The sequence below is a fragment of the Lissotriton vulgaris genome, chromosome 2_1 (assembly GCF_964263255.1).
Source record: "Lissotriton vulgaris chromosome 2_1, aLisVul1.2, whole genome shotgun sequence".
NCBI lineage: Eukaryota > Metazoa > Chordata > Amphibia > Caudata > Salamandridae > Lissotriton > Lissotriton vulgaris.
In genome coordinates this window covers 1,593,362,264-1,593,388,411 of record NC_141687.1, presented here as the reverse complement: position 1 = coordinate 1,593,388,411, position 26,148 = coordinate 1,593,362,264, and the positions used below count along the sequence as shown (strand labels likewise).

The 26,148-nt window shown below is 46.2% G+C and overlaps 1 protein-coding gene across 3 annotated transcripts in view; it reads right to left on the bottom strand.

The window, feature by feature from the left end:
- The window catches only part of KYNU (kynureninase), a 940,604-nt gene that overhangs the window by 436,184 nt on the left and 478,272 nt on the right, over positions 1-26,148 (bottom strand). For 2 of the 3 annotated variants that reach the window (XM_086957469.1, XM_086957470.1), the window contains exon 8: positions 4,620-4,766. The exons of the other annotated variant lie outside the window; for it this stretch is intronic. In XM_086957469.1, coding sequence (XP_086813595.1) covers positions 4,620-4,766 — 147 coding nt within the window. The remainder of the gene's footprint in view (positions 1-4,619; positions 4,767-26,148) is intronic. 3 annotated transcript variants of the gene reach the window in all.

The following is a 26,148-nucleotide window of genomic DNA, read 5'->3' as shown; positions in this document are numbered from 1 at the left end:
TAAGTTACATGGATTCTTAGATCTCACTTGACATTACAACTTTCACCGGACCCATTGATCTACACCAATATTATTTCACAGTACTTTGCATCCACACAGACACATATTCATTCCTTTACAATTTACTTGGAATGCTCCTCATTACAATACAAAAATATTTTAAAGCCAGAGCTTTAGCAAATGCTTTCTTAATCTGGGGCTGCTAGGAATTTTTCTAATTCATTACCAGTGCTGTCCACGATGTGCTGGCTCCAGCCCCAGCAGAAGGATAAAAAAGACAGGAAGGTATGTTATTTAAATAGGGGAGTGGCTACGTAAGAGCCAGAGCTTGTATAGAAGAAGAAACGCTCCACCTTTTTTGATTTAGGGTTTCAGCACATTTTCATACTGAAAAAATGTATTTTAAATTCTTATTTGTAGTTCATTTACCTTAAGGGTTATTTTGCTTACGTCTAAATGTGAGTTACAGACTAATGCCTGTATCTGCTTTATCATTTCATTTTACATAGTGAATTACTCACTGGTTAAATGCATTAGCATGTGGTTCTGTTATCTAAAAGGAGGTTCAGTACCACAGATTTCAAGTGTGTTACTAGTACTGTGCCATAAATTACCAGGTCACAGGAGCGACTGTGTTTTCTGCCTGCAGGGTATTCACACCTATCACTTACCAGCTAGATTGGGATCATGAGCATGGGGTGTGCACTGTCAAAATATCTCCCATCTCCAAAAGATCAAAATTCCAACTTGGTGTTAGGGGGTAATTGAGTCTGCAGTGGATAAGATGATTGACATCAGCCCTTTTGTATTTTAAATATTTTCAGTTTGGCTTATGGTCCTGAGAAACACTCCTGTCAAAGGAGGATGTTACATGAGTCCTGCTAACAGCAGAGAAGGGGGACAAATAGGTTTTCTTGCAGATGTCCAGATGCATTTGTTAGGCCCAATATCCAAGCGAAACATTTTCACTCAGGCCTATAAAGCAGGGTGATCTAGGAATAAGGCAGCACGTGAAAATATCAATTTATGACCAGTTTCATGGCTAGCCCTGACCAACAGGAATACATGTGTGTAATTTCCCAGGTCTGGCCAATACTGCCTGCAGAAAGAAAAAAAATGCCCTTAGTAGGCATTATTTTTCTGTATTTCAGCCCCTAGATTCTGGGTAAAATAAGAAACTTTCAGTTTAGAATATGACTAGCCCTTCATCAGGTATGCAGTTTGATAAGAATCAGAGCTTTTTTATTGTACCAAGAGTATGTGTGTATGTATCTATGCTAGCACTGATAGCTTTGTTCTGCACATGAATGATTACCATGCACTGTCTACAGAAGCACGCTTTCCCCTGAGCATTCTGATTTGGGGGTGAAGCAACCGTGGGTAGTACAGAAAGAAGAGCTAAAGGGTGCAGCAGGAGTCGAAGCACTTTCTGCTGATAGGCAGTGTTTATTTTGAGCCTGTGATTAGAGCTGGGCTCATTTTTGGAGACCAATATTGATTTTTCCTCAACACCCTTTGATCTAGAGCAATAAGTAGAGAAAAACACAAGGGGAAAGAAAGAGGAAAAGAAACACAATGACAAAGGGAGAGAGCTGTGATGAAAAGGAGGCTTAGAGTGAATGACTGAGATAAAGGGGCAGGTAGTGGCTGGTAGATCAAAAAAAAGCAAGAGGTAGAATCATGATTATGTTGGCCTGATAGTACTGGTCATGTGTAGAGGCACTTACTGTTCCTGGTTACATTTCAAATCACTATCAATTTGCAGCTACCTCTTTTGTTTTTGACAACTTCATCCATGCTGTTCATAATATTTAACTAATACCACCACTGGGTTTGGACTCTCAGCAGTAAGGCCAAGCCTCTTATAACAATAAACAAAAATCTATACCAATACTGCAACCTATTAAACTTCTATTTGTCAATGAATCTATTGAAGATTCATCAATAAGCCTGAGACTTCTTTTTGTGCCTTGAACAAATCTGATTCTATTTATTTTGTTTTTTGTATCACAAAGTTAAACATCCTTTTTTACATCCTTATCATGTTTTTCATTGTTTGATCAACACAACAATACATTTCTTTTATATATACAAAAATTCTCACAATCCATCGTTCACATCACTATTTAAACTTCATCCTCTCAATACCATTAATTCTGCATTCAACATCTATCCACACTTAAAATTAACCATACTCCACAGAAAACTTTTTTCGACAATTTTGTACTGTGTACTGTGTTTGCAAGCTGTAAGGTTTGGGTTTTGGAAACTCTGCAGCCTCTTTATGAGAATATCATGCTATGCAGCACAGCAAGTCACCTTGCTGCTGTGCATTATGTGAGAGGGAAAGGGCAGGTATGTGCCATTTCTAAGGCAATATGATGTATTCCTGCCATTTTCATGTGCTGGCACCTTTTTGGCAGTCTAACGCAGATCCAGGCAACTTTGCACCATTGTGTAAGGGTGCCTGCTTTGCCTGCAGGTTTTTTTTGTGCAGGAAGGAACGCTTTCCTGTCCTAAGCAAACATAGAGGAGTTAACAAGGAGAGATAATGATATTTATCCCCGTTACGCCTTATCTTTTTGGCACATTCCTGGGTCTACCAGTTCTGCTAAATCTGGGGGTGCATCAAAAACCATGGAAGTTGTGCAGGAGCACTGAGGCAACGCCCCTAGAATGCCTAGAAAGGTGAGTAAGGTGATGTTGCAATTTGTGCTGTGTTGCTTTACTCCAGATTTGCGTGGCTTCATAAATCACATGTAAGGTTTGCGTCGCTCTTGCACCACGTTGTGTGGGGCAAGAGCAATGCAAACCGGCTCATAAATAGACTCCCATATTAGTAAAACAGAAATATGCAACTAACAGGTATGACTTTCTTTTCTATAAAAAGAAACTTGATAAAAAAGCAATTCGATAAAAACAGGAGGATATTTATATCATTAGATCACCTATTGGGTAGAATAAATGTTATCCCTCATAAGAGAAACTATTTTTAACAGAGGTACCCCACCATCACCCTCGGCTTCCAAAGCAAGTTCTCCCAGAATGTAAATCTTGGGGAAAGGAGCTCAGCCTGAGAAGGTCTGTTTTATAAAAGCACTCGAAATCTTTTTTAACGTCTGTATAATGCTTCAGGGATACAAAGAATAAAAAACTCTACCAAGATGTTATTACATGTATACAAAACTGCTTAGAAATGTGTAGCCTTGGTCTGGCTCTGTCTATTCTATTTTCCTTCTCTTCTTCAAATTTCTAAATTACATGACCTTGATTGTTTCAATCAAAATTCCAAAACGTTTCCGAAAATGTTGCCAATTTCTTAAAGATGTTTCGAGAATCATACTTCAAGTACGCAGGATGAGATCTGTGATCGAAGAGGAGGCCATCTCGCAAATCTAACACACGCTCCTAATGTGCAATGTCTGGCAATGAACAAGGGTTTACACTCTCCGGCTGAGGGCTAGTGCAGACTAATCACAAATAAAAAAAGCGATGCACGATGTCTCGCGTTTGTCTTTTCGTGACATCTCGGCTGAGTCAGAATGCTGTCAGCTCCACAGGGAGCTCCTTTGCCGCGCTGACTGAAGGAAATTTGTAATGGCAGCAGCTGCTGCTGGCAAGGAAATGAGCGCGCGCCAGACCAGTGAGGAGCGAATCACTCCATGAAGCAATATCCAGGAGCATGGGCGTAGCTTCAGGGGGAGTGTTTGGTGTGTTAAATCCCTGTAATAAATGCATTTTGTCATAATTAGTTGGGTACCAGTGCTTTCAGTCGGTTATTGTGAGGTCTCTGTCGAATTTCACCAGAAACTTTTAAAATGCATAGAGACAAAAAGCCAACACTCTCTCCCTTTCACTGTTTTGAAAGTCTTCAAAAATGTCGCAAAGTTACCAAAATATTAGCAAGGTGCTTGCGATAATTATCGCTCAGCGCTTTTAGCGCGAGGATAATTATGTCACGCCAGCGAAACCTTGCTGATAGGGCAGGGTGATCTTAGCCATGTAATCCACCTCCCATTGGATTACATGGCTAAATCTGAAAATTAGCAGACGTAAAAAAGCAGCGTTAACCATGGTTAGCACTTCTTTTTTTTGTCTCTAACAGGGTTAGCGTGAAGCTTGATAATAGGAGAAATGTCGCTTAGCGACATTTCCCCTATTATTTTGCTCTGGAACACCCACTTTGCACGTCATTAGAGATGCAAAGGGAAGCGTAGTGGAAAAGGGTGCTAGCATGCGATTTTGCATGTTAGCACCCTGTTGTTGATAGGGTGATATTTTTTTCTCCGCTTCTTCGGCTCTTAAAGCCAAAATAGCAGAGATATAGCCCTTGATAATATGCCCCCTAGTAGCCCTGCCAATCTGCATTACTCTCCCTTTCCACTACCCCTTAAGCCACTCCAATGTACCCTCCCCCCCTATAATGTATTTTCAACATTATGTGCCAGTGTGATTGTTGGAAAATCTGATGCTCACCCCTCCCCAGTCTCACTGACCAAGCTACGCCCCTGTTCAGGAGTCTGTTTCAAAATCGCAGACACCTGTAGATTTTCAGTATTTTCCCAAAACATAGATTTTGTATGCATCAAACCATAAAAGAATGCAGAATGGGACTATACCTTTTTCTTTCCAACCTCTGTAATCTTTGGAATGTTGAAGACTTGCCCAGTGTAATACTGTACTCCACTGAACAAGATCACCGCTATGGAGTCTCCCTCCTTCTCAATAACAGAAATGATGTCTTCTGTTCTCAGCGTCTCTTCGCCCTGCAACATGAGATGTTTGTAAAAGCGATTTTAAGGATTTCACTTCATAAGACATTTCTTTGAAATTTACAGAAGGACACAAAAGCCAAAGATATGCTTGAGCACATCTTTCTAAAAGCGGGCCTAGATTTACTAACAATTTGATCTGAGCTGCCTTACTTTTGTAACATAAACCCTGTGGAAAGAGTGTGTAGGTTTTTACCTTCCAACGCAAATAAGGATTTACATTGGAAAACTGGATAACGGAACGCAAAGTGGGATTATGCGTTATGTTGCATTTAGGGAGTGCTCTATGGGTGATGCATGGGCATTCCCATGCATCCGCCCATGAATTTTGATGCAAATCCCTATCTACTGATTAGTGCAGACAAGGATTTGCAACAGAATTTTACGCCTCCTTAAAGCAGGTGTGAAGGGGTGAAATGGTAAAATTTCTTTATGCTTTTCAACGTTGCATGTGTGCTGCATTGTACAACAAAGAAAGTGGGAAAAGTATTAAATCATATTTTTTGCATAGGAAGGCTCCCTTGCAATATAAGAACTAGGCTTCATCTTTGCAATCTGGTGCATTGAAGCAAGGCAGGCAAAAGGGCACAAGTGCTAGGGCAGAAAAAATCACTACCATATGGCATGTTTTTTTCTCTCCCCTTAACGCAATACAACACAGAAACTTTGTTTGCTGCGCTGCATTGTGTCTAAAGTTAAAAAATCTACAAATGGGTGTTGTCAGGATTTGAGCCTGCTATGTCACGAATCTCACTAGGTTTCTTTTCACTGAAATACAAAGACAAACGTTTAACACATAAAGATAGCAAAATATTTAAAGAAATAAAAAATGCTTAATAATAATGACCCAGAATGTAATGCTAATGTCTTGACTGCATATAATCAAAGGAGGGAGGAGGAGTAATATTTAGAGAGGTCCAGCCTCCAAGGTTAATGTACAAGAAACACAGAGGGGACAGTTCCTCAAGTATAGTGACAGAATAGGCCCTAAAAGTTTTAAAAAGGGGTGCGACCAACCACATTTCGGGGATCCAAATGATCAGATCAAAGTGCCCTAACACACCTAGTAGTGTCATGCTTCATCATTGGGTGCTCCTCGTCAGGCTGGCACTGAAATGCCTGACGAGCCCGGTAATGGGGGATCTTCAGTGGCGATCAGCTGATCATAACGCTGTTTGATAGGTACAAATGAAGGGGTTATATAGGCTGATGATAAGGTGATTTAAAAGAGTCTAAGGGAACCAGGAAATCTTTAATGAAGTGGTGGTCCCTTGACACACTAAAAACAGAAAAGTTGTCTAAGGTGATAAAGCTATGAAATGTTTTAAATGAATGATGAATTGTTGTATTTGTTGTATGACAATGAAATAATTAATTTCAATCAGTCAATAAACTCTGAAACTTTGAATGGTGAATGACAGTCAACTGGAGGTCAAAATAGATCTGGCTTTAGGGGGATTCAAAAAATCAGTGGGCTTTCCATTTATCTATCAAGTCTAATTCCAAGGCAAAAGATATATGTGTTCACAGCTAGATGTGGACTAACCTTTAAGTGGACAATTGTGACAATTCCTCTGCGAAACAGCATGGATTTTGCATGGGGATGGATTTTGTGTTAATTTTCGTTGTGAAACTTGGGAAAAATTAGTTAGAGTTTGTCCTTCTGTGTTCTGTTTCAGGCGTCCCTTTGTTCCTCTCCCTGTTTTCCCTGTCCTACCAAGCAGCAGAAAATGTTTCTATGCATGGGAGTTTTCAGTTAGGCAGCTGATTTTTTTGCCACCAGCCTTTGAAGGTATTTTTTTACACTAGGGTTCCTGTGGTGGGCTTCATAATGTATTTAGGGGCAGATTTACAAGCCTGTTGCATCGCTTTTACGCCACCGTTGTGTCACTTTTGTGACGCAGCGGCGGCGCAAAAGATGCGCATTGGTGCGGGGTATTTACAACGTGACGCATCTCCCAGATGCGTCACTTTGTAAAGCCCTGCGCTAGAAGAGGGTTACCATCGCAGGGGGAGGCGTTCCGGTGCAGGAACGCCTCCCAAAAGTGGCTGAGTAAAATCTACAAGATTTCACTCAGTCACTTTTGGGCCCGTGCTGCGTCAAAACTCGGCGCCTGCTTGAAGCAGGCGTAAGGATTGACGCAGCATTGTGCACATAGGGCTCCCTTATCATTGCTGGAACTGCGTCGTGCTTGCGACGCAACCCCAGCAATGCGCCGCTTTTACGGCACAGATGCATGACACATCTGTTCCGTTTTTGCCCCATGGTGCGCCGCATTGTAAATGCGGCGCATCGAGGTGGCGGAACTGCGGCGCACAATTACTGGCGCATCCCTGCCGAAATGCAGGAATGCACCAGTAATTGTAAATCTGACCCTAAATGTTTGGTGTCAGGCTCATTGGCTTCTGACCAGCTATTAAAATAAGAATAGATGCATTTACATTTGCAGTTTAAGAAGCTCATGGTAAACATGTTTTTTTTTAACTTTCAGATTAGAACAACAGGTTCTGAAATGTTGACACACTGGCACTTGTCTAGCTTCATATTCATGCTTCAGTCAAACCTCATTCCACCTTTGATAAGGGCATTCTGTAGCTAAGTAACCGATTTCAGTAAATTGAACTGTATCCTTTTCCCTTTCCATCAAATTGTGTACTGCTGCATTACATCCATTAAGATTCATCACAAAAAGGAGAAAACCTTTTATTGCATCAAAATGTGCAGTTTATTTTAAAGGTTAGCACACAAATTTGACAGAACAAATTATCTCTCAAATGTTCTCATTTCAAGGTTCTCTCTATAATGATAGGACAAACAAATCTAGTTTCATTCGATTCCTTACACTTTTCTTCATGTAAAAACAGTTGACCTTAATGTGCAAATCACTGTTATCTCCTAGTGTTCAAGAAATACAAGCGTAAACATAGTACACATGGTACTGATTTTAATTCGAAACATCTTTGAAGAAATCAAGCAGTCAATACAGGTGCCCTGTTTTTCACCAGCTACATCTATACTCCCGCTGGACTCTCCTCCTGCAACCATACCCCCCAATGTACCCTCACACAAGCCTCTTGCGCTTGTATGTCAAAATCAGTAAACAATTCATACTCATGATTGGCCTTCTTTTTTAATTTTTTATGCCTGAGGAGTTCAGTTAGGAAATCAGGGAAGTTTCTTTGGGCCATATGTATGAAGCCAAAAATGAGTCGCAAACGCTGCGAATCGGTAAAAAGTAGCGTTTGCGACTCAAAAATCGCTAATCGCAATGTATGAAGCCAAAAACGCACGCAAAGTAAGGAATCGCAAATTAGCGATTCCCAAGCGTAGCCAAAATGCTAAATAGCAATTACAATAGCGATTTCCAAATTAGCGATGAAACCTGTTAGCAAAAATCGCTCAAGTGGAAATCGCAATTTAGAAATCGCAATGGAATGTATCAAACAATCGCAAATAGCGAAATACTCAAAATCGCAAAATAAGGAATTGCAATTACCATCAAGTGGGAGCAGGTGGTACCCAGGTGCAAACTATAAATTGAAGCCCAGAATGCAACACACTCCCTACCACAATGTCCGGACTGTACATGATAGTGAGGAGGCGAAGAGTGAGAGCTCTGGCGCAGAGGAGGAGACGGCAGGAGAGGATATTCGGTTGCGCACCACCATATTTCAACGCACTGACGTGGATATATACACCCATTACAGACTGGAGGAAGACAGCATACTTGATTTGATAGAGGAACTCAGGCCCCACCTAGAACACCCCACCCGTAAGACACAAGCCATACCCACTCACATCCAGGTCCTCTGTTCACTACACCTGCTGGCCTCAGGTAGTTTCCAGGGGGTCATAGCCTCTGCAGGAGTGGTGTCACAAAGTGCCCTGTCACGCTTTTTCCGTGCGTTCCTCGACGCCATGACACATAGGATGCAACATCACATACACTTCCCCAGCACCCCACAGGAACTAGCACAGACCAAGCAGGAATTTTACAACATAGCCCGATTTCCCCACGTCATAGGATGTATAGATGGAACACATGTTGCAATTTCACCCCCCTCAAACATAGAGTATGTATTCCGGAACAGGAAATGCTACCACTCACTGAACATACAGATGGTGTGTGATGCCAAAAACATTATCATATAGTGTCAAAGTACCCTGAAAGCACACATGACGCCTTCATATTCCGACACAGTGGGCTATACCGTAGACTCTCAAGAGGGGAATTTGGAGAGGGATACCTACTAGGTAACAGCACACACTGTTAGCCCACATTTGACATGGCCAGCATGTGCATCACAGTGACTGACCTTTACACATTTTCACCCACAGAGGACAGTGCCTATGCAGTCCGGGATTTCATCCTGACACCCTACCTGAATCCTGCCACTGCTGGGGAGCGGCGCTACAACCGGGCACACATTTCCACAAGAGGCACCATCGAGAGAAAATGTGGGATTTTGAAGAGCAGATTCAGATGCATACACAAGAGTGGAGGAGCCCTCCAATACAGCCCTGAGACGTGCTGCAAAATTGTTGTAGCTTGTGCCATGCTCCACAACATTGCAACCAGGGAAGGAACACCTATGGAGTTGACTGACTCCGAATCCTCTGACGTGGAGGGACCTGGACCCATACACATGGAAGCTGGCATAGCTGCTGCTGCAGCTGGCCGACAGAGGCGTGATGAGATCATGCGAAACTACTTCTAGGTGAGTGAAAATGATACACTGACAACTTCTTGCTTTGCAAACGTGTTTACTACCCAATTGCAACAATGTAACACATCCAAAACAAACATGGATGAAGTCTCCAAAACAAAAGCACATGTTTCCATCCCAGTGCTACTTAATCAGTCATTAGTGCAGCAAGTGCTACACTGTTCCTGGCCCCATAACTCCCCTGTGTGGTATTTGCTTTTCGATACAGTCCCTATTGTAGTGTGACAGGCCTGGTGCTCCGGCCACTACGGCGCCTCTCAACAGTGGGTGTGTTTGAGCTCCGCACCGACTGTGAGTCTTCCTCACTGGGGGTAAGCACCCTGGGTCCAGCAGTGCGCAGCGCACGCAGCTCGTCAAGGGTGGAAGTTGACTGCACCACTACAGTGGCTATGTCCTGGATACCATGGGAGAATTCACGCTGTGTCTCTATGGCACGCCTTGCCAGCATATTGGTGGAGGAGGCCAGGCGATTAATAGCACGCATGTAGTGGTCCATGCGGGCCATTTCTTTGCGCCTGGCTGCGCGTTCCACTCTCAACTCTGCAGTCAGCACCTGCACAGCCCCCCTGATTTCCTCCCGCATTCCTCTGTTCCCTGCCCTGATCTCCCTCTGAATGGCCTTCATGTGCTTCGCTTGCAGCCGGTGAACCTGCAGCATGTGCATCTCCAGGCCTGCGAACACAGATTCCTCTTGTTGGACATTGGAGCTAATGGCCGTGCGGGGTCTACGCCTGCCTCTGGACATTGGTCTGGACTCCTGCTGCTGGGGTACTGGTGCATCAGACTGCACATTTTCATTTTCATCCTCATCGTCATCCATAATCCTGAATGGCCTGACGTTTCTCCTACTTTGTCCCTGTGGCCGATGAAAGGACTGTCCTCCCCATCTGATTCATGGCTATGGCTGCCTTCTCCTGAGGCTTGGGGTCCTGTCTCAGGTGCAGTGGCTGTAGCCTTCCCACTTGCAGGTGCTGTGGATAGAACAGCACACGTTAATTTTTTTTTCATTATATGTGATGTTCTAATACATTTTTCACTGTCTTCCCTGACTTTACTTGTGTCATTCACCTATCCTGACCTGAACATTTGTACTAAGTTAAAATCTGTAGCTACATTCTACATTACAGTCTATGGTGACTACAACTCCCATAATGCATTGCTGTGTCTGCCTGTGTAATTGCTCTAGCCTGCCATGTGGTTCCCCTAATCCCTAGGTTGCTGCAGGGGGTTGCTGGGGGTGGTTTAGGGTGGGGAGGCATGCTTCTTACCTGGTCTTGCAGCTGGTTGTGCTGAGCTGTCGAGCACTGACACGCCCACAACACTCTGTGGAGGCAGTGTGGCCTCTACCAGCTCCTCCAGTGGTGTAGAGTCAGGGACATCGGAGGTTCCCCCACCAGTGAGCTGGGACTGCTCCAGCCTGGCAGCCAACTTCTCCTTGGAGCGAGGTCTCAGGTCATACCAGCGCTTCCTCAACACTTCCACTGTCCTGTGGGTGACTCCTAGGGCATTTACTTTGGCTTGGATGCCCTCCCAATCGTCCTTTTGCTGGCTTCTGGCAACTTGTGGGAACTCCTCCCAAATAATGCCTCATGGTGTGGCACCATTTCGGTGATGAGGGTCTCCAGTTCAGCCTCTGAAAACTTTAGTTTCCTCTTCCTGCCTGCTTCCCCTTCTTGCTGGTCCTGCTGGCTTGCTGGGACATCCTGGTTTCCATCTTCTGCCATTGCTCCTGACTTCCAAACAACACTCTCACACTCTCTGTCTCTGTCCTGAAGCACCTAGGGTAATCACTCACTTCATGGATGGTGATGTCATCATTATGCATCAGGATTGCGATTGGATGTTTCCAACAAATGGCTAATTTGCGATTTTTTGCGTGGGAACATCGCAATTTAGCGATTTTCGGGCTGCGATCGCGCAATTTTGCGAAATACTGGTTGCAAACTCGCTAAATTGCAATTTTTTACGTTTAAGGAATCGCTGATTTGCATCGCGCAAATTTTTAGCAATTTTCTCCGAATCGCAAAAAATGTGCGATTGCGTTGTTACATCCCGATTTGCGATTCTGAATTAGCGATTCGGTATTAATCGCTAATTCAGAATCGCAAATCGTTTTCTTGATACATATGGCCCAAAATCATTAAATATCTAAAATGAACCATCTACCAACCATTACAACCTCACTGTTTGTACTAGAATTGCTTGAGTTCCTACTGACCTTAACTCAGGTATTAACAGATTCAACTCCCAGTGGCATTAAGAGGTTTCAAGTGACATATCTAGAAAGAAATGGTTCCTAATCATATTGATTATCTATCCTGTATAAGTTAGGGCCTGATTTAGATCTTAGTGGATGGTTTCACAACAGTGATGGATATCCCGTCCACTGAAATATAAATCCTGTAGGATATAATATAGCCGTATAGCCCGCCGTAGCGGGCTATACCAGCTATTAAAGCCCTGCTGAATCGTTAAAGGCCCGAGCCGAAGGCAAGGGACTTTAACGAGACAGCGGGACTTTAATTGCCGGTATAGACCTGCTATGAAGTGTTATGTTATGTTATGTTATGTTAGGCTATTAGTGCTGTAAGGCTATTAGAATATTCTGCCACTAGAGGGCAGAATGTTCTAACAAATTAAACAATGGGTTCTCGAAGTTCGAGGGGATATAAATTCCCTCGAGTTTCGAGAAGCCTTTGTAGAACATTGGAATGTTGCTCTGCGGGCCTTTACCGGCCGGTAGGAGGAGGGAGCCCTCCATTGTCTGCAATGGAGCTCCCAACATTCCAATGTTCTAATGGCATTTGTACTTCTGAAGACTGGATATCTGTCACTGTTGTGACTGAGTAACCTGTCCGCCAAGATCTTAATCAGACTCTTAATATTTTTTGCCCCTCTGAAGTAAGATTCTGGGCACAGCTCAAAGGGTCAAAAGCAATTCCCACACCCAAACCATTGTCTCACCTCACAAGAATGTTCACCATCTTCATGAAAGTGAAAAGGGTAATGCAAATCACACAAATCACAACATTGCAGTCTCACCCAGTGAGATCACAAGATGAACCAGTTTCACAAAGGGACCCCCCCAATTCTATTTACCCCCTCAATAAATCCTATTTCCTGCAGAATGGCAAAAAGCAATGCCTTGAAAAAGGAAATCCCTTATTTCAGATGTTGCTAACACCAACAAAGCGGACCAAGAGCAGGGGTCTAAAAAAAACCTTTCTTAGATTCAACTTGACCATGAAACCAAGAACTGAGAGTGCTGACCATTAACCAAATGTAAATGTAAATGTATTGGCATTTATATAGCGCACTACTTACCCGTAGGGTCCCAAGGCGCTTCGAACGCTGCGAAACCCTTCCTGGCTTCCCTGAGAGATGGTCCCTTAATGGGTATCTCCAGGGTGAGACCAGGCATCCCCGGCGGTCTGGTGGGGCCATTAGTGAAGATGAGGCAAGCTAATGCCCAGAGTTGCCGAGTGTGATCGCTGATCAGAGTGGGCACCGAGGCGAGAGAATTATCGAGTCCGCTGACCCTGGTCCAGAAACCTGCCGCGCCGGGAATCGAACCCTAGTCCCGGGCCGTCCTCTGCTCTCGGGTATGCCGCCTCTAACCAGTGAGCCACACTACTTCACTGCCATCACAGCCATCAGCGGCATAACCTATCACACAAAAAAACAACTGAAGCCACAAAAGAGTCACCTAAGGCCATCACACAGGAATTATGGGCTTTAAAAGCTCCTACATCTACCACTGGGTCAACAAACGCAAACAAGGAGTGCCGGCAGGTACCATTACACCTAGAGGAAGCAGAGAGTAATCCTCCTCCTACAGGCAACACTCAGTAGAGACCTAGCTCACAGTTACTTTTAGTGTGGCAACCGAAAAACAAACAGCAGATATAAGCATGATCACAGAACCATTACATATCAAATCAATTAACAGAACATCAGACAAAGACCCTCTCAGGTATGTTAGCAGTGCTAAAAGAATTCTACGGTCCAACACTCCACTGCTCAACAGTCAGGTCCAGGATGTTTTTCACTCCAACCCAAATGAAAATTAGCAATTGGGCCAATCGAACGTCTTCAGTCACCATCATGAGCAGACACCCAATGGTCAAAGATGGACTAGGGCCACAAGTAAGGCTCCATTCAACCAGACAAGCTGCTTCACCGAAGAACTCTGGCCCCAACTCTCCCAACTTTTAAGCCTGCCACTGTTCTTGCCCCCAGAACCAGGTGAGCCCTCCAGTGTAAGCACCCTGGAACAGCACAAACTTGCTTTCATCCCAGACCACTGAGTTCGCTGGTATGCTACTAAAGTTCTGGGATTGTGGCTCTATGGATACCTACAGTCCTTGTTCTGTCTGCAGCAAGGTATTTACATTGTGAAATCAACTCCTTTGCAGAAGCAGAACATTTTCTCCTCAATGCTGCCTGACTTTAAAATGGGGGATAGGGCATGCAGTGAATATTAAACTTCATGTTCGCCAGCAACTGCATAGTTTATCTTTTCTTTTGGATTTTAGCTTCTCAGAATCCCATCTGGCTTCCAGCTATTATTGGGGTGACATTACTGCGCCCTTTATGTATGGGTTGACCAAGACTTGGTTGATGCCTGACACTGTGATGGTGGCCCTTGTTATCATGCGCTGATCGTTATCCCGATGGAACTATGCAACGCAAGGAAAGGGGGTCACATGAATCCTGCTAAGCGTCCTAGATGCAAGCAATGTGAGGATGCTAAAGACTGTGTTTCATAGTGTTTTGCGGTCGTCCATGGATCCTAATATCTTTGCTACATGCTTCAAATTATGGCCACAAATCGATATGAGACAGCGCCAGGTATGCCACATGGTGCAATCTGGAAGTGGTAGCACAAACTATCAGGTCAGCACCTGGTTCTATAATGAGATCACCTTATCAACCATCAGTCCCTATAGCCTGTGTCGGTGTAACATCTGCTGCCTTGGGATTGAGTCAGTGCTCATTTCTGCAAGGGAGCTACCGATACACAGGAATTTCTATGAATGCTCCCCAATGTTAGGCCTGTAATGAGGGACATGAGGGCAAACCATGATTTTTTTGGGCAAGCACGTTTTAAAGCCCTCCCTGTTACTACCTGTTAATCCCTTGACTTGACTAATCCAAAACTGCTTCAGGGCTTTACAAGGATGTCTGAAATGTATGTTGCTGACTATATCTTCTTTTCGAGAAATAATTGCACCACCAGATTGATGCATTGTGCCAGAGGACCCTGAAATAGCCTCCATCTGACATGTCTGACACCACATGGATGAAGAAGAGCTATCTGAAGGTGAACACAGACAAGACAGAGGTCCTCATCCTCGGGTCCACCCACTCAGCCTGGGATGACTCCTGGTGGCCAATCGCCCTGGGAGCAGCACCAACAACCACTCGCCACACACTCAACCTGGAGTTCATTCTCGACTCAACACTCTTCATGACCAAGCAAGTCAGAGCCGTCTCATCTTCCAGCTTCAATACTCTCCGCATGCTCCGGAAGATCTACAGGTGAATCCCAACCGACACAAGAAGAACGGTCATCAAGGCCCTCGTCAGCAGCAGGCTAGACTACGGAAATGCCCTTTACGCCGGAGCCCAGGCCAAACTGCTGAAACGACTGCAATGCATACAGAACGCCTCTGTCCGCCTGATCCCCGACATCCCTCGACACAGCCATATCACACTCGACCTGAGAGACCTGCACTGGCTGCCCGTCAACAAGAGGATCACCTTCAAACTCCTCACCCATGCACACATGGCACTCCATGACACCGGGTCAGCATACCTCAACAGACCACTCACCTTCTACACCCCGAACCGCCAGCTCCGCTCCGCCGCCCACACCCTTGCCACCGTCCCCCGCTTCCGAAGAGTGACCACCGGTGGCAGATCGTTCTCCCACATCGCCGCAAGGACATGGAACACGTTCCCCCTCCTCCTATGGCAGACCCAAGACCTACTTACCTTCAGGAGACTACTCAAGACCTGGCTCTTTCGAGCTGTAGCAGCACACCCCAGTGCCTTGAGACCCTCGTGGGTAAGTAGTGTGCTCTACCAATTTCATCATTGATTGATTTATTGATTGTCCTTCGCTATATTGCTGTCGCTACCCATGCCACCAAATCCAATTCTGAGACGTCTGGCCCACAGCCTTTCATACATCTTGCTAATAAGTTAATCCAGGATGTTTACAGCTGCATGTTTCAAGTTTCAAGTTTATTTTATTTGCATAGTTAATTAAAACCATTGCAACACAGATTTTAAAAATTCTTAAAACATCATTATGAAAAACACTTAAAAAAGGTCATGGAATAGGAACTTCCTCTGAATTAAGAAGAAACTCAGCAAAGCTGGATATAGTACGTTTTTATTTTTTTTCTATCTACAGAACAGTGCTGATCTCTGTGTTAAAAAGCTCTTGTCCTGTTCAGCCGTAAGCTGTATTTGTCCCATGGGCTCTGCTTGCTCAATGATGTCACACTGGTGCTAGACAGACATGTTCAGTAAGATGCCACTGCCCATTTGGTCCTATTGTCCATCTGCTAATCGGCCTGCGTCTGAAGTATTTTCCACTAGCTTTGGCATTTTCTGTTCGGCCACTTTCAAGATATTCACAAATATGCAGTTTCTGGTGCCAATCCCTCTTTGCTTAAATTGGTCTTTAAGAAGCAATTGGCCTGCTTGTTGCAGTTCTTCACATAGACAGGTTACGTGAAGGATGTCACCATTGTTGGAGTTACATATCCTGCAGGTCTTATTGCCGTCTTTCCTCAGCCATGGTGGTAGGTGCCCTGTGCATGGCAGAATCCCTAGTTTGTACTTTGAGAAGTTCATCTTTATGGCTTTGGGGTACCCCTGGTTGAAGTATGTTTGTGGTGTAAATGATTTGTAGGAGTTTAAAGTCATCCATGCATGCAATCTTTTTGAGAATAAAGCCTTATCCCCCAGGAGAGCGATTTGATATTTTTCCAGACTATTTTTATGAAGCTGCTATGCCCAAGTTGTTTGTTCCAGAGATCTGAGGGTTTGGTGACTTCCAAGGCTGACTGAAGGTAATTTCTTGCCTCTGAAGCGTCCGTGCTTTGTATTTCACTCCATAGCAGAGAGTTTAGTGTATTTGTGGTAGCGCTTCTTAGTGTATGGCAGCAAGTGATGTATGCTCCATTCCTGGCTAGATCTTCTTTTTGCATGCCGAACTCCAATCTTATTTGAGCAGGAGATTTGAAAGTCGGGAGCGAGGACATTGTTCTGTAGGCCTTGACCAGTATGCTATCCAGGTCCTTGGAGTCCCTTCCCCGCATTGCCTCGCTGCCGTAGGTGATCGAGGGAAGCAGTTTTGCCTGGATTACCTTCAGAAACGGGGACATTGTCAGACCCATCAGTTGCGTTGCCAGATTTTTCATTGTCAAGGTAATCAATGAGCCTCTCCTTCTTATTTCCAGCTTCTGTTGCGCGAAAGAGCCTTCTTTATCGAATGTGACTCCAAGGTATTTATACTCGCAAGCTGGGTCAATTTTTATGCCACTGAGAAACCAGCTCTTCTGTTGTTTTTTGTTGGTGTTAATTGCCATTGTGCGTGTCTTGCTGAGATTTATTTGTAAGTTATTTTCCTTGGCGTATTTCTGCATTTCAGTAAGGAGTTGTTGAAGGCCAATGCAAGTGTGACTGAGTAAAGCTACATCATCTGCATGCAAAAGGTTGCTCAAGGGTTTTCCTCCTGTCCTTGGGGAATGAGAATTGCAGGCATCGAGCGATTTCGATAAGTCCGCCATAAAAAGATTGAAAATGGTTGGCGCAAGCACGCAACCTTGTTTCAAGCCTTTAGTAGTTGGGACTTTTGAGGACAGGTGGGTGCCGCTTGCTAATTTCACCTGCACCCAGGTGTCCGTGTGGAGGAGCATCAGCATATTTAGGGTCAACCGTGGTAGGCCCCATTGCGCTAGTTTTCCCCAAAGTCTGCCTCTCTCGATGTTATCAAATGCAACGCTAAAGTCGATGTAGCACAGATGTAAGGGTATCTTAGATGATTTTCTCATCGATAATAATGACATGGCGAGAATGTTTGTTGATGTTCCAGTCATTTTTGTAAAGCCTATCTGATTCAGCGGTATTATCAGATTTGACTCAGCCCAAAGTGTAAGCTCCTTTAATATAGTGCCGGCAAAATATTTCACCTCAGTAAGGGCTACTTTGCGATAGTTGTTTGGTTCAGCCTTGTTTCCCTTTTTGTGGATTGGAACAATCGTCGAACCCTTCCAAGATTCAGGAATTCTGTTTAGTAATCTGATTTCCAAGAGAAGAGGTTGCATAATTTCAGACCACTCTTTGTACTTTGCTTTTTAGAGGGCAGGTGGTATGCCATTTGGGCCTGGGGCGCCTTCTTTCCTGCCTTTAGCCATCTGTTTTTTAATTAAGTCTGACTGCTGGAGCCTCGATGTCTCTGAGTGGATGATGTTTATGCCTGAGAGGGCCTGACCCAGTGACTCTAGGGTACACGTTTTCTGATTTCTCTCTGGGATCTTACTAGTCCCTGTTTGGGCTCCTGGGTGCTCTGTGTAATCATTGAAGTGACTGGAGAGATATTTTATCCATGTCTCTTCAATGATGTGAGATCCTATTTCTTTGTGCTGCGGACGCATGAAGCCATGAACTGTTTCCCAGAAACAGGCACTGTTGTTACTGTTGGTGTTGTATAGAAGTTTGGCCCATGCTTCATTTTCACCCTCTTGCTTGATGTTTCATTTTAGTCTTTTTAGCGCGGCTCTTTGATGTTTCGGGCTGGACTGTTCCCATGAGGCACAGGGTCAGACAGATTTGCATATAGCCATGTATGAACTGGGTTGGCAGAGTGGGCTAAAGAACGGTGATGGATTAAACCCAGATCTTTTGACTTGGTGTGAGTGTTTGATTGATTCAGATGCTCCGTCCATCACCACCCCCTTTTGTACCACTTTTGGCCGCCATGAGTGTGGCAGGGTATGCTCAGAAGTGAGTCCCTTGATCACTTTGCCACTGGATTCAGACAAGCTGGGCTGAAGACGGCTGGAATGCCAGAAACTGGTCCTCAGAAGCTTGTTTCCAGTCCAGGAAAGACATGGCTTGGCAGTTCGGGCTGGACTGTTCCCATGAGGCACAGGGACAGACTGATTTGCATAGAGCCATGTCTGAACTGGGGTGGCAGAGTGGGCTAAAGAACGGTGATGGATTAAACCCAGTTCTTTTGACAGGGTGTGAGTGTTTGATTGATTCAGATGCTCCGTCCATCACCACCCCCTTTTGTACCGCTTTTGGCCGCCAAGAGTGTGGCAGGGTATGCTCAGACGTGAGTCCCTTGCTCACTTTGCCACTGGATTCAAGCCAGCCGGGCTGAAGACGTCTGGAATGCCAGAAACCGGTCCTCGGAAGCTTGTTTCCGGTCCAGGGAAGACATGGCTTGGCAGTTCGGGCTGGACTGTTCCCATGAGGCACAGGGTCAGACTGATTTGCATATAGCCATGTCTGAACTGGGGTGGCAGAGTGGGCTAAAGAACGGTGATGGATTAAACCCAGACCTTTTGACTGGGTGTGAGTGTTTGATTGATTCAGTTGCTCTGTTCATCACCACCCCCTTTTGTACCGCTTTTGGCCGCCATGAGTGTGGCAGGGTATGCTCAGACGTGAGTCCCTTGCTCACTTTGCCATTGGATTCAAGCAAGCCGGGCTGAAGACGGCTGGAATGCCAGAAACCGGTCCTCGGAAGCTTGTTTCCGGTCCAGGGAAGACATGGCTTGGCAGTTCGGGCTGGACTGTTCCCATGAGGCACAGGGTCAGACTGATTTGCATATAGCCATGTCTGAACTGGTGTGGCAGAGTGGGCTAAAGAACGGTGATGGATTAAACCCAGACCTTTTGACTTGGTGTGAGTGTTTGATTGATTCAGATGCTCCGTCCATCACCACCCCCTTTTGTCCCGCTTTTGGCTGCCATGAGTATGGCAGGGTATGCTCAGACGTGAGTCTCTTGCTCACTTTGCCACTGGATTCAAGCAAGCCGGCTGAAGACGGCTGGAAAGCCAGAAACCGGTCCTCGGAAGCTTGTTTCCGGTCCAGGGAAGACATGGCTTGGCAGTTCCGGCTGGACTGTTCCCATGATTCACAGGGTCAGACTGATTTGCACATAGCCATGTCTGAACTGGGGTGGAAGAGTGGGCTAAAGAAAGGTGATGGATTAAACCCAGATCTTTTTACTGGGTGTGAGTGTTTGATTGATTCAGATGCTCCGTCCATCACCACCCCCTTTTGTACCACTTTTGGCTGCCAATAAGTGTGGCAGGGTATGCTCAGTCGTGAGTCCCTTGCTCACTTTGCCACTGGATTCAGACAAGCCGGGCTGAAGACGGCTGGAATGCCAGAAACTGGTCCTCAGAAGCTTGTTTCCAGTCCAGGAAAGACTTGGCTTGGCAGTTCGGGCTGGACTGTTCCCATGAGGCACAGGGACAGACTGATTTGCATAGAGCCATGTCTGAACTGGGGTGGCAGAGTGGGCTAAAGAATGGTGATGGATTAAACCCAGTTCTTTTGACAGGGTGTGAGTGTTTGATTGATTCAGATGCTCCGTCCATCACCACCCCCTTTTGTACCACTTTTGGCCGCCATGAGTGTGGCAGGGTATGCTCAGAAGTGAGTCCCTTGCTCACTTTGCCACTGGATTCAGACAAGCCGGGCTGAAGACGGCTGGAATGCCAGAAACTAGTCCTCAGAAACTTGTTTCCAGTCCAGGAAAGACATGGCTTGGCAGTTCGGGCTGGACTGTTCCCATGAGGCACAGGGACAGACTGATTTGCATAGAGCCATGTCTGAACTGGGGTGGCAGAGTGGGCTAAAGAACGGTGATGGATTAAACCCAGTTCTTTTGACAGGGTGTGAGTGTTTGATTGATTCAGATGCTCCGTCCATCACCACCCCCTTTTGTACCGCTTTTGGCCGCCATGAGTGTGGCAGGGTATGCTCAGACGTGAGTCCCTTGCTCACTTTGCCACTGGATTCAAGCCAGCCGGGCTGAAGACGTCTGGAATGCCAGAAACCGGTCCTCGGAAGCTTGTTTCCGGTCCAGGGAAGACATGGCTTGGCAGTTCGGGCTGGACTGTTCCCATGAGGCACAGGGTCAGACTGATTTGCATATAGCCATGTCTGAACTGGGGTGGCAGAGTGGGCTAAAGATCGGTGATGGATTAAACCCAGACCTTTTGACTGGGTGTGAGTGTTTGATTGATTCAGATGCTCTGTTCATCACCACCCCCTTTTGTACCGCTTTTGGCCGCCATGAGTGTGGCAGGGTATGCTCAGACGTGAGTCCCTTGCTCACTTTGCCATTGGATTCAAGCAAGCCGGGCTGAAGACGGCTGGAATGCCAGAAACCGGTCCTCAGAAGCTTGTTTCCGGTCCAGGGAAGACATGGCTTGGCAGTTCGGGCTGGACTGTTCCCATGAGGCACAGGGTCAGACTGATTTGCATATAGCCATGTCTGAACTGGTGTGGCAGAGTGGGCTAAAGAACGGTGATGGATTAAACCCAGACCTTTTGACTTGGTGTGAGTGTTTGATTGATTCAGATGCTCCGTCCATCACCACCCCCCTTTGTCCCGCTTTTGGCCGCCATGAGTGTGGCAGGGTATGCTCAGACGTGAGTCTCTTGCTCACTTTGCCACTGGATTCAAGCAAGCCGGCTGAAGACGGCTGGAAAGCCAGAAACCGGTCCTCAGAAGCTTGTTTCCGGTCCAGGGAAGACATGGCTTGGCAGTTCTGGCTGGACTGTTCCCATGATTCACAGGGTCAGACTGATTTGCACATAGCCATGTCTGAACTGGGGTGGAAGAGTGGGCTAAAGAAAGGTGATGGATTAAACCCAGATCTTTTTACTGGGTGTGAGTGTTTGATTGATTCAGATGCTCCGTCCATCACCACCCCCTTTTGTACCGCTTTTGGCTGCCATGAGTGTGGCAGGGTATGCTCAGACGTGAGTCCCTTGCTCACTTTGCCACTGGATTCAAGCAAGCCGGGCTGAAGACGGCTGGAATGCCAGAAACCGGTCCTCGGAAGCTTGTTTCCGGGCAAGGGAAGACATGGCTTGGCAGTTTGGGCTGGATTGTTCCCATGAGGCACAGGGTCAGACTGATTTGCACATAGCCATGTCTGAACTGGGGTGGAAGAGTGGGCTAAAGAAAGGTGATGGATTAAACCCAGATCTTTTTACTGGGTGTGAGTGTTTGATTGATTCAGATGCTCCGTCCATCACCACCCCCTTTTGTACCGCTTTTGGCTGCCAATAAGTGTGGCAGGGTATGCTCAGACGTGAGTCCCTTGCTCACTTTGCCACTGGATTCAGACAAGCCGGGCTGAAGACGGCTGGAATGCCAGAAACTGGTCCTCAGAAGCTTGTTTCCAGTCCAGGAAAGACATGGCTTGGCAGTTCGGGCTGGACTGTTCCCATGAGGCACAGGGACAGACTGATTTGCATAGAGCCATGTCTGAACTGGGGTGGCAGAGTGGGCTAAAGAATGGTGATGGATTAAACCCAGTTCTTTTGACAGGGTGTGAGTGTTTGATTGATTCAGATGCTCCGTCCATCACCACCCCCTTTTGTACCACTTTTGGCCGCCATGAGTGTGGCAGGGTATGCTCAGACGTGAGTCCCTTGCTCACTTTGCCACTGGATTCAGACAAGCCGGGCTGAAGACGGCTGGAATGCCAGAAACTAGTCCTCAGAAACTTGTTTCCAGTCCAGGAAAGACATGGCTTGGCAGTTCGGGCTGGACTGTTCCCATGAGGCACAGGGACAGACTGATTTGCATAGAGCCATGTCTGAACTGGGGTGGCAGAGTGGGCTAAAGAACGGTGATGGATTAAACCCAGTTCTTTTGACAGGGTGTGAGTGTTTGATTGATTCAGATGCTCCGTCCATCACCACCCCCTTTTGTACCGCTTTTGGCCGCCATGAGTGTGGCAGGGTATGCTCAGACGTGAGTCCCTTGCTCACTTTGCCACTGGATTCAAGCCAGCCGGGCTGAAGACGTCTGGAATGCCAGAAACCGGTCCTCGGAAGCTTGTTTCCGGTCCAGGGAAGACATGGCTTGGCAGTTCGGGCTGGACTGTTCCCATGAGGCACAGGGTCAGACTGATTTGCATATAGCCATGTCTGAACTGGGGTGGCAGAGTGGGCTAAAGATCGGTGATGGATTAAACCCAGACCTTTTGACTGGGTGTGAGTGTTTGATTGATTCAGATGCTCTGTTCATCACCACCCCCTTTTGTACCGCTTTTGGCCGCCATGAGTGTGGCAGGGTATGCTCAGACGTGAGTCCCTTGCTCACTTTGCCATTGGATTCAAGCAAGCCGGGCTGAAGACGGCTGGAATGCCAGAAACCGGTCCTCAGAAGCTTGTTTCCGGTCCAGGGAAGACATGGCTTGGCAGTTCGGGCTGGACTGTTCCTATGAGGCACAGGGTCAGACTGATTTGCATATAGCCATGTCTGAACTGGTGTGGCAGAGAGGGCTAAAGAACGGTGATGGATTAAACCCAGACCTTTTGACTTGGTGTGAGTGTTTGATTGATTCAGATGCTCCGTCCATCACCACCCCCTTTTGTCCCGCTTTTGGCCGCCATGAGTGTGGCAGGGTATGCTCAGACGTGAGTCTCTTGCTCACTTTGCCACTGGATTCAAGCAAGCCGGCTGAAGACGGCTGGAAAGCCAGAAACCGGTCCTCGGAAGCTTGTTTCTGGTCCAGGGAAGACATGGCTTGGCAGTTCTGGCTGGACTGTTCCCATGATTCACAGGGTCAGACTGATTTGCACATAGCCATGTCTGAACTGGGGTGGAAGAGTGGGCTAAAGAAAGGTGATGGATTAAACCCAGATCTTTTTACTGGGTGTGAGTGTTTGATTGATTCGGATGCTCTGTCCATCACCACCCCCTTTTGTACCGCTTTTGGCTGCCATGAGTGTGGCAGGGTATGCTCAGACGTGAGTCCCTTGCTCACTTTGCCACTGGATTCAACCAAGCCGGGCTGAAGACGGCTGGAATGCCAGAAACCGGTCCTCGGAAGCTTGTTTCCGGTTCAGGGAAGACATGGCTTGGCAGTTTGGGCTGGATTGTTCCCATGAGGCACAGGGTCAGACTGATTTGCATATAGCCATGTCTGAACTGGGGTGGCAGAGTGGGCTAAAGAACGGTGATGGATTAAACCCAGATCTTTTGACTGGGTGTGAGTGTTTGATTGATTCAGATGCTCCGTCCATCACCACCCCCTTGTGTACCGCTTTTGGCCGCCATGAATGTGGCAGGGTATGCTCAGACGTGAGTCCCTTGCTCACTTTGCTACTGGATTCAAGCAAGCCGGGCTGAAGACGGCTGGAATGCCAGAAAACGGTCCTCGAAAGCTTGTTTCCGGTCCAGGGAAGACATGGCTTGGCAGTTCTGGCTGGACTGTTCCCATGATTCACAGGGTCAGACTGATTTGCATATAGCCATGTCTGAACTGGGGTGGCAGAGTGGGCTAAAGAACGGTGATGGATTAAAACCAGATCTTTTGACTGAGTGTGAGTGTTTGATTGATTCAGATGCTCCGTCTATCACGACCCCCTTTTGTACCGCTTTTGGCCGCCATGAGTATGGCAGGGTATGCTCAGACATGAGCCCCTTGCTCACTTTGCCACTGGATTCAAGCAAGACAGGCTGAAGACGGCTGAAATGCCAGAAACCGGTCCTCGGAAGCTTGTTTACGGTCCAGGGAAGACATGGCTTGGCAGTTCGGGCTGGACTGTTCCCATGAGGCACAGGGTCAGACTGATTTGCATACAGCCATGTCTGAACTGGGGTGGCAGAGTGGGCTAAAGAACGGTGATGGATTAAACCCAGATCTTTTGACTGGGTGTGAGTGTTTGATTGATTCAGATGCTCCGTCCATCACCACCCTCTTTTGTACCGCTCTTTGATGTTTCAGCCCTGCTCGTAATCTGACCTGTTTTTAGGAGCTTTTCTCAAAAGTCAAGTTTGCTGATCTTTTGAGGTGCCTTAGTTGTACTTTCTGTTCTTTATTTAGATTGTGTTTACTGCCCTTTGTACGAAGGTTGTCTTTTGAGAGATAGTTAACTGGGAGCTTTTTTAGCAATATAGCAGTAAAGTGAGCCCAGTAAGTGATGTGCTCTGCTGCAATCAATGCTTTGGTGTCGAAGAGTTGAAGTGCAGTTTCAGCTTGAAGGTTCGTATTAGCAATCGTGCATTTGATCCTCTTTTGGTTCAAAGAGTGAATCGGCCCTATTGTTGTATCTGGCCTGGCTAAGATAGGCGTGTTTGATGATGTGTGACATTCCTGGGGGCGATGCTCGCTATCACCCTTATCGCCCATTATGAACCCCAAGATGTGAGGAAACAGCACAAGGCTTGCGAAGGTGTAATCCAATATGTAGCTTGTTCTAGTTGAGTAGAAGGAATTGACTGCGGGAGAATCTGACGGAAATCTCTCATTCACTGCGCAGAGATTTTGGTGTTCTAAGTCATTAAGAAAGCGATTATTTTGGCATTTTCTCCTGTTTAAGGGGACGCTTTGCAATGGGATATTATGAGTTCTGTGTAGAGGCAATACCTCCTCCCCTTCCGCCGGGCCAATTAGTTCTTGATTTAGGTCCCCTGTCAGAAAGAAGAGCGGATTTTTCATCTGGGTGGCGTACTTGGCCAGTTGATTACTAATTTTAGTTGAGTCTTCCGCTTTATTTTTTGGATGGACATATGAGTTAATTATGCATACCTCCTCATATTTTCTATCAAGGACAATTCTTATTTTGACTGCTAGCGTTGTATTTGATGTTGAGTCCATAATGGTTGCTGACGATATTGCTGTTGTGGAGACATAGGTATCCAATCCACCTGAGTGATGGCCGAACTGCTGGTCCTTGAAGCTGGTGTGGCAAAACATGTGAAGCCCTTGATGTGCTGTGGGTCCTTGAGACAAGTTTCTTGGAGCGTTAATATGTCGAAAAGGGAGACATAGTCCAGAAGATCTGGGTTGTCTATTTTTGTAATTAGTCTGTTAATGTTCCAAGAACATAAGCCTAGGATTGGTTCCATTCCTCCACTACGATCTCTATCTTGGAGGAAGTGTCAGTCCTCTTAGGAGCGTATTATGATGGTGCGGGACAGTGATTCCCTTATTGGGCCTTGAGTGGCTCGGCTGCTGCCACCAACCGTAAGTCTGGTCGATCCCATGGGCTGCTTATGCTCCTTTTTGGTGAGCTTCCCCGGGAGCCTCTAAGTACACTGATGGGGTGTACCTGATGTGTCTGTGATGCTACGCTCTGCATACTCAGAAATGGTAAAGGGTAGGCTGGTTTATGAAAGGGGGCGATCCTCCTGATGCCCCAGGTATAGAATAGCTCCTGTTCTGCTAGGATCGAGTCAGCTATGATGCTTGAAGTCCAGGTTGTCTTGGTTGCCTCCGAGCATTAAGGATTGGCTGCAGATAAAAATTCTACAGAGACTAAGTCCTTTGAGTTATACCCTCTAGCTTTGGAATAAATTTCCTTCGTCTGAGGATATTACTGCGATTTAACAGGTCCTGTTGTCCCTTTGATGTGTATTCAGG